Raw genomic sequence first — 15,387 nt, 5'->3', positions numbered from 1 at the left:
ATAATTAAAATCGTGTAATTTATTGTATTCAATACAATATGATGTAAACTAACCTCAGCATTTAAAAAAAAATTGGTGACACTCACTAGTGTCACGGCCGTAGCAAGAGTGGGACAAAGGGGGCACTTGCCCACCCTTGCGCCCCAAGTTGAATTAAACAATTTTTTTTTCAAATTAAAAAAATTAAGTCGATCAGTGGTTGAATTGGAAAAAAATAAAGGTGGACTCTAAATGAAGTCGAATAATTAAGCAAGTCAATTTAATAGTATAATATAACTATATAACCCTGCAGCTATTCCTCGATGAATATAATAAAGGTGTACGCTATAATTTGAAGAAAAATGAAGAGTAGCTCAGTCCCTCTGCATCCTCCCTCAATTCAACCACTGAATAAGAACATATGAAGTCTAAAAATAGTTTAGTGGGACCGAGTGTAATCGTTTTATACCTTACCGATTAGTCTATGTGTAGATTATTTATATTACGAGCTTAACGCTAATCGTTTTTTTACTTTTTACATAAATATTAACTTTTACTCAAACTGGCCAAGATAATGTCGATATTAAAGAATTGTATACCAATCACTTTTTCAAAACGCATACCTGTTATAATATAGTGCGACATATACAGTGTGCATGCCGTTCTATGTTTTAGCGTAAATATACCCTGACGAATAAGTTTAAATTGAATATTATATTGTACACGATGGACATTATAAACTTCCTTCTTTTAAATGGCCGGACCCTCCAGTCAAGCTTACACGACATGAAGAGACCATGATCGCCAGAGTACGCATCTCGGACATACTAGAATCACCCACTCCTATCTTATGCGTAGAGAGCTCAAACCCAGGTGTGAAACATGCAACTGCGAACTCACCGATAATCATATATTCCTAGAACGCCCCACTTACCATAACGCCAGATCAAAAGCAAACATAAACACCATCTCACTCAAAGACGCACTCGGACCAGGACAAGAAAAAAACATAGTAAACTTCATCGAGATGGCCGACCTCACAACCAACATATAAGACAAGAACCAAAGACAGCACATTACAGCTATCAAATCTTCATTATATTTATAAATTAAACATGTAAACCATTGTAGGCTAATAAACCTTTGTATTTGAAGCCTTTAATTTATTAATAATAATAAAAAAAAAAAACTTCTTTCGCAAATTTGTTTTACGTAGGAAATGTATCCCAAACCTATACCAGCATTATGTGAGACACAGTGGTCTTAAAAATATAGAAGTATTTTGATTTTTAAAGAAAACTTTGAGATGATTATAATATGTATGCTTTAGACAAATTGTCAAAAGATGAAAACACTGCAACAAGAGAAGTTGCTTTTCAATTGTGCTGCGTTCTGTAGCAAATAAAAGTATTTTTATAATGAGTGTTATCTTCATACCAAAACACTCTAAATTATTAGAGCCAGTCGTGAATTCTCTGCAATCGCGCGTAAAATGTTGATTTACTGAAATGGAAAAATTAGTGGGCATAGAGATAGATCACCGTGAAAACGCTGACATGGAAATTGAAGAACTTTTAACTGCTGCAAACATACAGCTGAGAATATATTATAAACACAGAAATTAATCTTCCTATTATAGGATTGTCGGACGACAATAACATCGTTCGAATCCTCCAGTATCAAATGCTGCTGAATTCTGGAAGAGGTCACTGTTAATGTCATACACGGATTGATGGATTTTCATTGATATCTTCCTTGGAGTGGAGATTTTCTGATGAAAACCTACCAGCTTTTTCACTTTTTTTTAGTAACTTATAACACATCAGTACATCACTAGTCATTAGTCAATGATTAAGGAGTATAAAGCATTGATAGATTTGAACCATAAAATATTAATTCTTTTTTTATCAAGTCTAGAAATACCAATCTTAATAATATACCAAATTGTTTACTTTTTGAAGTTGTTAGTGGAAGAAATGCATCAGTATTAGCATCAGCATTTTCTCCATAAAAATAAATCCATTCATTATTTGATGTTATTTTATCCAACGAATAATCTAATTATAATCTAATTTTTACTAATACAATATATCAAATTTTAGATATGTTAATCTAAATGTCTCTGAATAAAAAAAATTATAGATACTAGTGTTCTAACAAAACAACCATATATAATGTGCATTTAAACTTACATTAATTTTAATTAAAAATTAAATTAAATGAATTAGCATTCTTAATTTACTAATAATTAATAAACCACATAGGTCCTAAAGTTCTAACTTTATTACACTTTAAAGACCAATATTTAAAATGTTAAATATGTATATTCAAGATTTAACAGATAGAACTGACCTTAGGAATAGCTTTTGTTCAAATTAATATTTTTTTTTATGTTTATTTTTTAGTACTGAAAATAAAAATAATTAAATTAAATACAATTTTTTAGGTACCTAGATAGTAATAGTTAATGAACCAAAACCAAACATTACTAACGAAATTGAACAAGTTAAGGTATTTTGATGGTAGGTAATACTTACTACTATCCAGAACAGTATTAACCAAAATTGAAATGAAAAACATTTTTAAAATTTATAATTACTCATTACTCGCTTTAAAATAAAAATATAATAAAAATCCCATTAGATGCCCTAAACAATAATATGACCTTAATACCTTTAATTTTTATGAGGTCTTTTCACTCAAAATTTCAAACTAAATGTGATCTGTTGAGCATAAAATTTGCTATGTTACACACTTTTAAGACAGATACAACACAACACATGTGGGTGTGGCATCCTTTTAAACAAATAATATAAAATAATTTAAGAATATAAGAATATAAGTAATATATCTTATATTTGACTATTATAATAAAACAAAATTAATATAAATTAATGAAAAGAACCCTACTAGGGTACAAAGTTATAATATGTCAAATCATTAGGTACCTAAATTTTTTGTTTTTTCTCAAAATGTTAAGAAAATTTATTTTTAAAATAATTTTTTTAGTATTCTTAATATAATATTACCTATTATAATGAAACAAATTGACTATTGGATTCCACCTTACTACCTCAACAGACGACAGGAAGTTGCAGTCACAAGATTGAAAAATCAGACACTTATTCGCAACTCCCTCTTTTCTTATCAGCAAAAATCCTCAAGATTTTTGTAATTTTCTACAAACTTTTGACGAATGCCGCGCAAAATGTTCAGTTAGATCATCCTAGATTGCATGAAGTACCAAGACTTAAGAAACAACTTAGCAATAAGTAATACTACCAAAATTTGGAAGAACTAATCTCATAACAGATTTTCCCGTAATTCTTAAGTCTCAATACAGTTTGCAAGTTTTTCTTTTTTCTCTCTTTTTACTTGTAATATATGCTAAGCTATAATAATAAAAAAAAAATGTATTTTTTAAACTGCTTTTATTTATTGATAATAATAAATGTAATTAATCTACTATACTTGTCATAGTAATTTAATAATAATAAGTACACAATTATAGTTCATGACCACAAATTACTTTTAATTTATCTAGATAAATAGTTAATAAAAATATAATTAATCTGTTAATAGCATTTAAAAATTAAAATATGACTATAAAAATACAATAATTTTACTAAACATTTACTGCATATTTTTCACTTCTGTTTGATTCTAAGGATAAATGGTACCTAGGAATTTCATTTTTTTTCTCATTTAATTCTTCAACTTTGTTATCAATACATCGAAATTGCCATGGCCACATAACATTGTATAAAAATGGACGATGATCAAACCGGTTGTCATCTGGACTATATGCTTCAGCATGATAACTAGGGGTTAAGACTGTCATTTTATGTCTATTTATAGCATAACATCTAAAAAAGTGTTTTACTTTTTCTGCAATTTGTTCGGCCGTATATTGATTACCCCACAATAATAACAACTTACAAAACATACTGTACGGGCCACAATAATTTTGCTTTCTCAACTTTCCATAGACACTAAGCTCATCATAAGTCATGCCCATATCAGCTTCATCTGACTGCATAATGCGTCCAGCTACCAAGGGCTCTAGTTCTGCTGTAGGAGTGGCATTTATTATGTCATCGATTGATGACAATGAATACTTAGTTCTAAAATATCTAAGGAACATTTTGAGATCTGATTTTGAAATGCCACCAATTGGATTGACATCAGCACTTGAACAATCATATTTTGTCATATATCCTCTTAAAGCTTCATCAACATTAGCTGAACCTAAAACCAAAAGTCCTCCTTGTCGACCACGGACCCAAAGCATTAGCTGTGCGAATAAATACGTCAGTACCATTCTCAATCGTGCTTGTACATTTTGTAAGGCAAGAGATTCACGCGGAGATCCACCATATACAGCGAATTGTGGTGTTTTACCAGTTAGACCAACAAAGACAGAGATCACAGATGATACAACCTTATCAATAACAACACTCAAATGATAACTAGATATTTGAGAAGATAATTCTTCAGCTCGTTTTTTTGTTTGAGAAGACGAATTCTCGGTGGCCATGTAACACGTTGTAAATAATTGATTGCACAGTTCTCTCGCATTTGGAGGAAAATAATTTTGTTGACCAACTATCATGCGTACTTCATTCAAAACTTGTGTGTCACCGTCTTTACATGCCTGATATATTAAATTGCACATTGAAAATACTATGCATGCTGTACTTGATGAATCAATACCACCACTCAAAGGTAAAAAGTATCCGCCTTGCTTAGAACGTCTCAAATAATCCCAAAGCCAACATGCTGGTCCTAAGGAGATCTCTTCTTCAGGAGATAAACATTTAAATTCTATTAAAATGGGATCTGGCATTTTACATGTATCTCTTGATAAACTAAAGTTTTGTACATTAATCCTGTGATACGACTCTGAACTAGAGCTAGATCTAGACCTTATAGCATTTCTGTAGCTGCGAATATCTTCTAGATCAATAGTAGCACATGTGACTTCTACTTCTTTTAAATTAAATTGAGTACCAACTTTTATTAAAGAACCATTCATCACAATATTTGAACAACCATTGAAGTAAACACGTTGGCCATCACATCCCCTAAGATTACTATACAAATAACATCCACCATTTTTAAAAGTGGCAGATTTTATCAGATCTAAAACAATTGCAGATTTGCGCAATTCCATATAAGAGCCAGAACTATTAACAATTATTTCAACGCCGTCCATACATAATGGGATATGTGTACTATTTGGAGTCCACAATTCTTCACATATTTCATATCCAATGCACGTATCAGAGGTGGCAATAACAGCATCCCCAAAGGGTACAATAGTTTGACCTGTATGTTTTTGCACAACTCTAGGTAGGTAAAAATCTTCAACTGTGCGTAACTTTCTCCAAGGAGTAAACCAGCGTGATTCTCTGTAATTACCAGAATCACACATAAGTAATTTGGGCCTAATCAATAAAATTTGTTTGTTAAGAAACACAACTCGGCAATTGTAAGTGGAGTTCTTGTGCATCACTGGCATGCCAACATCAATCTAAATGAGTAAATTTAATATTATCATAATTTATTTAAAAATAACTAGTGCCATGATATGATAAAATAATTTCTGTAACAAACCAAAATATCTGATGAAGATTGATGAATCATTATTTCAACCAGAACTTGCCAAGAGTGTAAGAGAGTGTCACTCTCAAGGAAGTGATCTTCACAACTGTAGCCACATATTTCAAGTTCAGGACCACTACGATATGTTGCATTGCATTGCTTTGCAATTTCAATGCTTTCCAATATACGATGTTTATTACCATCAAAATCTAATGACCACTGATTCAAGCAGCTTACGGCTACAGTAGCTAAGCGACCCATTTTTGTAACTGAAACATAAAAAGTAGATGTGTAAAAAATATAATAAATGTAATTGTAATACTTTCATTATATTATACCATTGTACCTACTTTTTTTAATATTATCTTATTTCTTCTTATTTCTTATACCTAAAAAAAATATTACGGAAATCCGCTATAGTTTGGTAGGTAGGTCTTATGGATCTAATGTTTATGCAACCATACGTCTATAGTTTATCTACCATAATATCATACCTACAATCTACATGCTACAATAGCGTTATTACCAGGATTATAATATAAATCTTGATAATTTCTGTTGTATTTATGTTAGGTATAAGAAATAATAAGAATAAGAAAATAAAAAAAAAAAAATATATTATATATAAAATATTATAATTACACGATTATGACAAATTAGACAATTTTGTATTTTTGGATTTTTTGTCCGACACTAAAAATGTGTTCGGACTTTTTGTCCGGTAATCAAAAAATGAATCTGGACTTTTTGTCCAATTATTTCCATACCGGACTTTTTGACCGATTACCACTTTTAATACATCATACTTGATTGATTACAGAGTTTAGTTCATAGAATAAGGTAACGTATACAGTTCAATTGTATATGTTTTAATGAATTAATTAGAAATTGGAGGAAGTTTCTAAATTAGTCAATACATAATTTTTGTAAATTAAAAACATTTAAAAAAAATACAAATTTATGTTTATACTAGTACAAATAGGGCTTGAATAAAAATTCATAATATTTTGTGCTACCTACTCAAATATTCGTTTTAAATATTACATAAAAGATTCATTGTTCACATACATACATATCAATATATATGCATAAATAGTGTTGGTTATCATTATTAGCAAAATTATAGAACAAAAAGATTATGGTTGGATTAAAGTACAAAGATTCAGAAAACTATGAGACTGAGAAGCGCCAACACAACTGCTTCAATTTCACCTGAACAAATTTTGTTGGAAGATCACTAGAATTTATAATAATTGATATATTGTTAATAATGTATAGCATTTTAAAATTACATCTAGACAGCTAATCTTTGGTATACAAATGTATTAATTGTATACATTATTATTTGAAAGTTCAACAACGTTGGCATTCGATCGTTGTACTCTTAATTATATTTAATTGTTTTTATTTTTACCTAGGTAGGTATACATTTTTTTTTGAATATAAATTACAAATTATTTACAACAATAATATAATAGTATGATAACATTTATATTTAAGCCCAAGCTTATAAATTGTATATAACCTGTAAATAATTGTATATATATGTAACCTATTGTAAACCAACGCCAATGGCCTTTGACGCCGAGGCTTAATATAAATAATAATAATAAAATAAAATATAATAGTAATAATAACAATAACACTAATAATACCTATTGGCTCTCAATAATTTAATACCCAGTTATAAATTAGGTATTATAAATAGGTAAGTTTGTAAAACTATAGTTATAATATTTAATATTATAAGTTCTTACTCACCAAGAACGTAGGTATAGAAAATTTTACTTAATTCGGCAAATCACGAAAAAATATTATTATTGATTACTAATTTTATTGTTACTCACATTTAACACAGGTTAGTGTTCACGATAGTGTTTGATCAATCAGTTTTCATACTTTAAAACGTTACAAAATACATGCGATTTGCTTGAATTGCGTTTCCTTAGTTACGTAGTTGGAAAAGCACTACCACAGTCCACAGGTTTTTGGTTTGACTGCTGTTTGAGGTCACTACTCACTATACTATTATAATTTAGTCGATACCACCTCTTTAATATGATTGAGCCAAGGTAGATAATATGATACTGAGGAGACCACTGACCAGTATTTATATCCGTCGAACACGTACTCTGGATAGTTCGATTGAACTGCCTTAAAAATTTAGTGGGTAGGTGATAAATAATAGAGTAAACATATATATAGTCTTTCCGCTATAATTTTTTATAAGCACGGGAATGTCGTTAAATTATTAAAACGTAATTAGTTAAGTTCATTTCACAGTCGTTTAAAAGAGTGGGTGGTTCAAAGATCAAAACTTTAAACATTTTAACTGCCATGGTCCGGTATCCGGTTTTAATATCAGTGAATCATTCGAATAGGTACAAAAAATATTATATTATTTTATCTTGAATGGATAGATAAGGCCATTGATGCTTATCGCTTATCATATGAGAACGATCATGAAAATAATTTAATTTTAAAATACAGGACACTGGTCTTATTGTCTTAACTATTAACATAAATATATATATAATTTTTGTAAATAATTTATGCTGAGGTATTTGCTAGAAAGAGAGGCATTGATAAAAGTCTTTCTATCTTCGCCATTCCGGCACATTTCATTCTATTTTATTAATATTGCCATAGCCAATCCATAATTTAATATCTATGAAGTATCATCCATAAAAAAATATAATAGGGACATTTTATCTATTCTGTGATAGGGATGCGATAACTGTAAACAGTATTCATAAGTGATAATAGGTTCATGAATATAATTGTTAAATTTTATATTTATATAATTTTTTTTTTTAAATTATCAATTCTAAAGACGTAATTAATTGTGAATATTAGGTATATTATTACGAATTTCGTAATGCCATGGTAGTACATACTAAACTAAGAACCTACTTGCCTGTAGTCTGTTTAATTATATAATTATTTATAGAAATAAAAAACTGAGTACAAAATTGCTATTCTGAAAATTTCAAACATGTCTATTGTCTTTGTAGTTTTCAACAATGGTTGACAAATTAAAAGTTTTTCTTTAATAGTAACAGAATAATATATATAACGTACAAAAACTAATAATTGGCTGCATTGAGAAATATCAGTATTTTACTCCATTACTCCAATTGTATACTGAAGGGAAAGTCGTTGAATCTAATTCCGCAAATTACTTGTTTCAAAATGTAAGTGGACATATTAGGAATCCTGGTGTGAATAGTATCATTTGACAGAGGTACAGTTTAAATTTTTATATGCCCATGGAGGCACGGTTAACAAGAATCATGCTTCTCAATAGCGTGTTAATTTACTGTATATATTGTAATTAATTTACGCTTAACAACTTAATGATGTTAAAAATTCTTTATTATATCAATAAGTTTGATGACCTTGTATGTCAGAAACACTTTAATTCAATAATAATAAAAAAAAAAAATAGCGTGTTGATCACTTACCTATTATTTTTTTCAATTTATTTTAATTTTTATTGTTCATAACTTTGTCATGTATACTATGTAAATAACTGCTAAAATAACTAAAAGCCATTAGGTATTAACAATTTAAAATAAATTATGGATGCCACTGTTTTTAGTTTTGAATAATAATTAGATAATGTATTTCAATGTATTATGATTTAGAAGGGTAAAATGTTTTTATGTTTACACATAATTTAATTTCACTTAGTACATAGAAGTGAACATTTGTACAGGGAATAGCCAAAAATATGTTGAACTCCAAGGATTTTAGAGAAGGGTTTATGAGTTAAAAATAAATATCAACTAATATTTAACTAGTAAACTCGCACTATTGCAGCATACTTAGATAAAAACAACATAATTTCAATGTTTTTACAGTTTTGTCTCTACAAAAACACATAACATCTTGATGTAATATATGATACAATTTCCAGGAAAAGAATGTACTTGTGCCTGAAAAAAAAATTGTTAGATACTACAACATAATATGTAAAATCAAAGCATGTAAAATTAAAATTTAATAATTTACACAATTTGTTTTAATCTTCAAAAAGAATTTGTATTTAAAAAAATAAATTATTACAAATTATTACTATTTAAAAATGTAATATAAAAAAAAATATTTAATCATTATGGTTTTTGTTATTTTCTGAGAACATTTGTTGAGAAAAAGAAAATGAGTTGAAATATTTATAACCATGGGTCATTAAATAGTAACAAGGGATGATTTAATTATTTTCTATCAAGTATAATAATATAATATGTATATAATGAGTAAAGAATACTATTTAATATTCATAGAATACAATATTTTATCGAAATAATTTTCTAGATCGCTTGGATAACAGTCAAATGTTAAATTTAAATATTTAATCTTACACGATTTAGTATAATATATTGGGTAATCTAGACAATACAATAACTTTAAAATCAATAAAATGCGTGTACCTACGCTTAATATAATTTATTTTAAATAATTATTATTGAATAACAAATTACATTACATTAAATTACTTAGCTTCAAATATGAACAAATATTTACTTACCAACAAACACCAGTACAAATACTCAACGATCAATTTCACCAAAGACAACGTCAAGTGTTCCTAAAAACACAAATATTGAATGTAAATGAGGCACTATTCAATACTTAAAAACAATAATTACCAATAATAGCGACAATATCAGCAAGGAAGTGTTTCTTTCCTATCTTCTCTAATGCAGCAAGATGTGCAAATCCAGGTGCTTTGATCTTACATCTATATGGTTTAGAAGTTCCATCAGAAACTAAATAGACACCAAATTCACCTATAAAATAAGATTAATGGTTATTAAGATATAAAGAAAAACACAAATATTTTTATGTTACCCTTGGGTGCTTCAATAGCAGTATATGTAGCACCTGGTGGTACTTGATAACCTTGGGTAAATAATTTGAAATGATGAATTAAGGCTTCCATTGAGTTCTAACAGTATAAATAAGTTAATTTCAGTACTAATTGCTAACTATATTTGATTTTGATTTATTACTTTCATCTCTGATCTTGATGGTGTTGATACTTTCATGTCATCGGTTTTTATTTCACCAGCTGGCATTTGATTCAAACATTGTTCAATAATTCTAAGCGACTGCCTCATTTCTGCAACTCTACATAAATATCTGAAAATACAAGTAATACATTATTTTATAATAAAAACATAAATACATTAGGTACACCAATCAATAAAAATTAATCGATATCGCCTCATAATTAGTTCAATATAATTATTTTATAGTTGATCATGAAATTGATTGTTCAACTTGTTCCAAGCAAGTGATTTGTCAGTCTAAGATATGTTATACTTTATTAATTATATAATTATTATTAAAAAAAAAAAAAAACGTAGATACCTATAAAATGAATTCCAAATTAATCAATCAGAATCATTATGTATCCAACTCACTCAATCATTCATATTAAGTATATACAATATATTATAAAGTATTAATATAAATCATTAATAACATTAACTATTAATATTAGAATATAAAATATATTCTGGAAATTGAAGTAACTGCGAACAACATTTTTAAATTACAAGAATAAAACTAAAATTGTTATTCTTGATTATACATAATTTCATCCAAATTTAAACTTAAAACAACTATAAAAAAACTGTGTATGTATGTATGACTTTTAGATTCTTTTTTTGTTCCAGAATTAACAACCTTCTTTTTAAATTTTCAACTCTTAGCTATAAAATACAAATGTTATATAAATGTTTAACAACTAAAGAAGTTGTAAATTATCAATTAAATACATTATGTCAACATTTGAACTTTAAATGGTTATAATTAAAAAAAGATGCCTATTTATTTTTAAATATATTTTCCAACTGCTATTATATAATCCAATGTATAACAAATTTCAAATAAAACTAAATAAACTAGAAATCTATTTTTACAACTGAACATAAAAATATGCTTATTTTCTATTCAGTATATTTTTAAGATACCTAACAGCCGATGTTAAGATTACAAATGTTATGGTCATATTATTGCATTTAATTGCAATATTTTCAAATATAATAATTTATTTAAGTACTGTTTCTTTTTAAAATTTATTTTAAACAAAAATGTTTAATTAGGTTAAATCTCCAATGCTATTATTGATGATCAGTCATATTTTATATGCCTGTAAACTATGGTGTAAGAGAATGATTAGTAATTTGATTGATTATTTTTATTTCAGAAAACAAAGATGATAAGCATTAAGTTCACAATAACATTTTTATATTTTATTTTAAAAAACTAATGCACAATGCAACAATTTGAGAGTATATATTTGAATACAGATTATTATGAAATTTTTATAATTTTTAAGGTTTTAACTGTTTTAAGGGTACATTTTATAAGTTTTTAGAGCATATCCTTACTTTACCAATTAAAAATAACTAACCTGTCATAACAATCACCACGAGTACCAATAGGTATATCAAAATCGACAAGGTGATATGCGTCATAAGGTTGTGTTTGACGTAAATCCCATTTGATACCAGAACCACGTAACATAACACCACTAAAAAAAAACGTTATTTTAATTTAATTTAAGTTTTAATTATTCAGTATGAAACCAACCTAAAACCTAAATTTAGAGCGTCTTCAGCACTAACAACACCTATATCACGTGTCCTAGTGATCCAAATTCCATTATTGGTAAGCATATCTTCAGTTTCATCAATACGTTCCCCAAACTTAGATGAAAACTGATAAATGTCATCCATCAATCCAAGTGGTATATCCTAAATAAATAAATTTTGATGTAAATATAATATATACCAGAGGTATTCAAACTTTTTCAGCACGCGGCTCCTTTGGGTGTTCACAATATGGAAGATATGTTATATGGGTGATAATAACATTGACTTTAGTACTAGAAATAAAACTTCAAATGTTCGAATCGTAAGGTTTTCATTTCAATAATGATCGCAGATAATATTTATAATAATTATACAGGACCTAGGTATGATGTTGGTTTTCGGTGTTTTGACGCGGCTCCCTTTGCAAACTCTCGCGACGCCCCTGGGAGCCGCGACGCACAGTTTGAATACCATTGATATATACAATGATACTAACAAATTAAGAGGTTTCCATACCTGAGAAACGCCTCCAGGCCGTATGTAGGCAGCATGCATTCTAGCTCCAGATACTCTTTCATAGAATTCCATCATTTTTTCTCGTTCTTCAAATAACCAAAAGAATGGTGTCATAGCACCAATATCTAAGGCATGTGTGCCAATAGCCATAATATGATTTAACAAACGAGTAATTTCTGCAAACAATGCTTAAAAAACAGAAACATATTATAAAAAAAAACTTATTAATGTAAAAGGAGTTATTAAATATACTAAAATCTCTTAACAAATTCTCTTTAAGATCAAAATCTTTTTACGACTGAAAATAACAACAGTCTTGTATAACCGATATTTTAGAATCAATAATTCATCCATAACAAAAAATCAAGTGGTACAGAATTATTTTGTTATGAAGTTTTACTGTAAATGATTTATATTCTTACTTCTGATGTACTTTGCTCTTAATGGTATTTCAATGTTTAGCAATTTTTCCACAGCCAATGAGTAACATTGTTCGTTACACATCATAGATACATAATCAAGGCGATCAAAATATGGCAATGCTTGAGTATATGTCTTGTATTCAATTAATTTTTCGGTACCACGATGCAAAAGTCCAATATGAGGATCAGCTCGTATGACGACCTACAATTTATCAAACATACAATACAGTTATGATTTATTTGAAATTTGTAATCCACAAGTTTTACCTCTCCAGCAAGTTCCAGTACCAATCTAAGTACGCCGTGGGCAGCTGGATGTTGTGGTCCAAAATTGATGGTCATGTTTTTCACTTCTCGTTCAACGGGCTGAGGATTAGAATTCCATGCTTCCACCTTCCAATCCCCAGCTTCTTCGGGTACAAACATAACAGGTCGCTCGAATTTTTTCATTTCTTCGACACCGGGATACCATTTTGATGCACTCCTAACATGTCTGCGAATAATAATTAAAATTCGTGAGCATCATGCAATATAAATAATTTAATATTGATTTATTTATCTTTACTTACTGATAAATTCGGTCATTTGCTGCCAAATACTTCGTTAGATGACCCAAGTTATTTCTTTTCACAAAATTCAAAACTGAAGCCATTTTGAATCAGAAAACTAGTAAAACTACTAAAACAAAAGACCGAGATGAAAAGCTTAGGAGAAAAGCTCTCTTAAGTATATCCTATCTCTATTGAAATTTTTTAGAGCAATTTAATTTTATCAATCTATATCACTTATTTCTGTAGGTCTTCCATGGAAGAATAAGCATTTTACCAGGTTTTTCAAAATATTTGATAACAGGTATTATCAGCATGATAAGTCAGATTGAGATAAATATTGTCATGATATTATCTATGTATATTCTACAAGCATTGAAGCATGTGCATGATTGTAAAGAAATTTAAGTTCCCGTTTTTGGTTTTTCCCATTTTCACAGTCAGATTAATTAATAATTTTCACCTCTTATTTTTTTTGTGTCAGTTTTTATATTTCTCTATTGGTTTTTATGATGCTAAGTAATTTGTCATTTCCTAATCTTATTTCTACAGTAGGGTCATTATTACGTAAGTAATTTAAATTATAGAATAAAAAAAATTTTATTAAATTGAAATTAATAGTCTGCGTTAACTTATTAGAAACATGTGTGTTTAAATTATTCATTTAGTTCGTAATAGTGTTCGACATGCTTCCAAAAAATCTGGTACAAGTACTGCTAATGTTGGTGGCCGAGTTCGTCCTAAACATAGAGGTATCAGATACAATGATGGCCGTGAAGTTCAGGCTGGCACCATGTTAGTGTTGCAGAGAGACCTGAGATTTCATCCAGGTCTTCATGTAAGTTGCTATAAACTTTTTTAATTTTTAGAATATTGAATTAATAATTTTTTTTATACACACAGGTTGGTTTTGGGCGTAACGGCACATTGTTTGCTTTGGAACCGGGTACAGTGGTTGTTTCATGCGAAAAGATGGATCCAAATTGGAATCACACTTGGGTTCAAAGATTTTATGGCAGCCGCAAAGGTCAAACAATTTACAAAAAATTCTTTAATATTATACCAAAGCCACAGCACAATCGATTTAAGCTTGTTGAATCTATTTAGTCTATTGTTAAAATTAAGGTTTCAGCCTATACAATCTATTATTGTAATTATTTGTAGAGATTTTTTAAATCATATTTGTATGAAATAAACATATTATATTATAATTTAATACTTACTTATTTATTTTAATTTCAATTTTGTCATACATTTAAATAAATTTGATCAATTGTCACATGTTTCCAATTAAATATTATGATTGCATATTACATGTGACTGAATACTATTATACAGATTACAGAGTAATTCACCAAGAATGCTCACCCCTTTTTTTTGTTTAATGATGAAGGTATTTAAAATCGGGTTATTACAATCTTTAAATATACACGAAGACCATATTTTTTTTATCACTTTATGAGTGTCCTGTGGCGATACAAACTTTTGTTTTTAAAATAAAAACCCCCTTTTTTACTGTAAATTATTAACCGTGAGAATATCGATGAATCAAAATCAAAATGAGTAGTTTCCTAGTTATTAAAATGTTTGTACTAAGGATAATTATCGTTCTTAAACAATCGTTTTACAAAAGTATAATATACTATTGGAAGTAGTATTTATGATACTTAGGACGTTTTTACAAATTATTCATGTTGATAGATTAATATTAAT

General features: G+C 28.5%; 3 protein-coding genes across 6 annotated transcripts; 1 reads left to right on the top strand and 2 right to left on the bottom strand.

Moving 5' to 3' along the window:
* Positions 1 to 3,393: 3,393 nt before the first annotated feature.
* Positions 3,394 to 7,988, bottom strand: Nadsyn (NAD synthetase). 4 transcript variants are annotated; one of them, XM_089228495.1, is made up of 4 exons: positions 7,431 to 7,988; positions 5,934 to 5,972; positions 5,596 to 5,852; positions 3,394 to 5,512 (listed from the first exon to the last, which is right to left on the bottom strand). In XM_089228495.1, the coding sequence occupies exons 3-4, from the start codon at positions 5,842 to 5,844 to the stop codon at positions 3,605 to 3,607; spliced, it is 2,157 nt and encodes a 718-aa protein (XP_089084621.1). In that variant the 5' UTR covers positions 5,845 to 5,852; positions 5,934 to 5,972; positions 7,431 to 7,988; the 3' UTR covers positions 3,394 to 3,604. The 4 variants fall into 4 exon arrangements, with proteins under 4 accessions (XP_089084621.1, XP_089084620.1, XP_089084622.1 ...); XM_089228494.1 differs by lacking the exon at positions 5,934 to 5,972 and having other exon boundaries at positions 7,345 to 7,988; XM_089228496.1 differs by lacking the exon at positions 5,934 to 5,972 and having other exon boundaries at positions 7,688 to 7,988.
* Positions 7,989 to 9,377: 1,389 nt separating this feature from the next.
* Positions 9,378 to 13,879, bottom strand: ND-49 (NADH dehydrogenase (ubiquinone) 49 kDa subunit). The gene is made up of 11 exons (XM_089228497.1): positions 13,696 to 13,879; positions 13,394 to 13,619; positions 13,127 to 13,328; positions 12,705 to 12,892; positions 12,187 to 12,350; positions 12,008 to 12,127; positions 10,599 to 10,728; positions 10,438 to 10,534; positions 10,236 to 10,376; positions 10,115 to 10,174; positions 9,378 to 9,521 (listed from the first exon to the last, which is right to left on the bottom strand). The coding sequence occupies exons 1-10, from the start codon at positions 13,776 to 13,778 to the stop codon at positions 10,137 to 10,139; spliced, it is 1,389 nt and encodes a 462-aa protein (XP_089084623.1). The 5' UTR covers positions 13,779 to 13,879; the 3' UTR covers positions 9,378 to 9,521; positions 10,115 to 10,136.
* Positions 13,880 to 14,052: 173 nt separating this feature from the next.
* Positions 14,053 to 14,890, top strand: mRpL27 (mitochondrial ribosomal protein L27). Its single transcript, XM_089228498.1, has 3 exons — positions 14,053 to 14,241; positions 14,343 to 14,512; positions 14,578 to 14,890. The coding sequence occupies exons 1-3, from the start codon at positions 14,184 to 14,186 to the stop codon at positions 14,779 to 14,781; spliced, it is 432 nt and encodes a 143-aa protein (XP_089084624.1). The 5' UTR covers positions 14,053 to 14,183; the 3' UTR covers positions 14,782 to 14,890.
* Positions 14,891 to 15,387: the final 497 nt, after the last annotated feature.

Source organism: Diuraphis noxia, unplaced genomic scaffold, assembly GCF_037042655.1.
Source record: "Diuraphis noxia isolate RWA-SAM2 unplaced genomic scaffold, SU_Dnox_SAM2 contig0005, whole genome shotgun sequence".
NCBI lineage: Eukaryota > Metazoa > Arthropoda > Insecta > Hemiptera > Aphididae > Diuraphis > Diuraphis noxia.
Note: the sequence above shows the minus strand (reverse complement) of the source record. Positions and strands in the feature narration are given on the sequence as shown.

What these genes read in the sequence shown, in the direction of transcription:
- ND-49 (XM_089228497.1), bottom strand. Translation starts at nt 13,778, where the DNA reads ATGGCTTCAGTTTTGAATTTTGTGAAAAGAAATAACTTGGGTCATCTA. An exon ending in TACTGGAACTTGCTGGAGAG is followed by an intron (nt 13,329 to 13,393) that starts GTAAAACTTGTG and finishes GATAAATTGTAG; the next exon opens with GTCGTCATACGAGCTGATCC. An exon ending in TGCTATTGAAGCACCCAAGG is followed by an intron (nt 10,377 to 10,437) that starts GTAACATAAAAA and finishes CTTATTTTATAG; the next exon opens with GTGAATTTGGTGTCTATTTA.
- mRpL27 (XM_089228498.1), top strand. Translation starts at nt 14,184, where the DNA reads ATGATGCTAAGTAATTTGTCATTTCCTAATCTTATTTCTACAGTAGGG. An exon ending in TACAGTAGGGTCATTATTAC is followed by an intron (nt 14,242 to 14,342) that starts GTAAGTAATTTA and finishes TTATTCATTTAG; the next exon opens with TTCGTAATAGTGTTCGACAT. An exon ending in GATTTCATCCAGGTCTTCAT is followed by an intron (nt 14,513 to 14,577) that starts GTAAGTTGCTAT and finishes TTATACACACAG; the next exon opens with GTTGGTTTTGGGCGTAACGG.
- Nadsyn (XM_089228494.1), bottom strand. Translation starts at nt 5,844, where the DNA reads ATGGGTCGCTTAGCTACTGTAGCCGTAAGCTGCTTGAATCAGTGGTCA. An exon ending in AATCTTCATCAGATATTTTG is followed by an intron (nt 5,513 to 5,595) that starts GTTTGTTACAGA and finishes TTACTCATTTAG; the next exon opens with ATTGATGTTGGCATGCCAGT.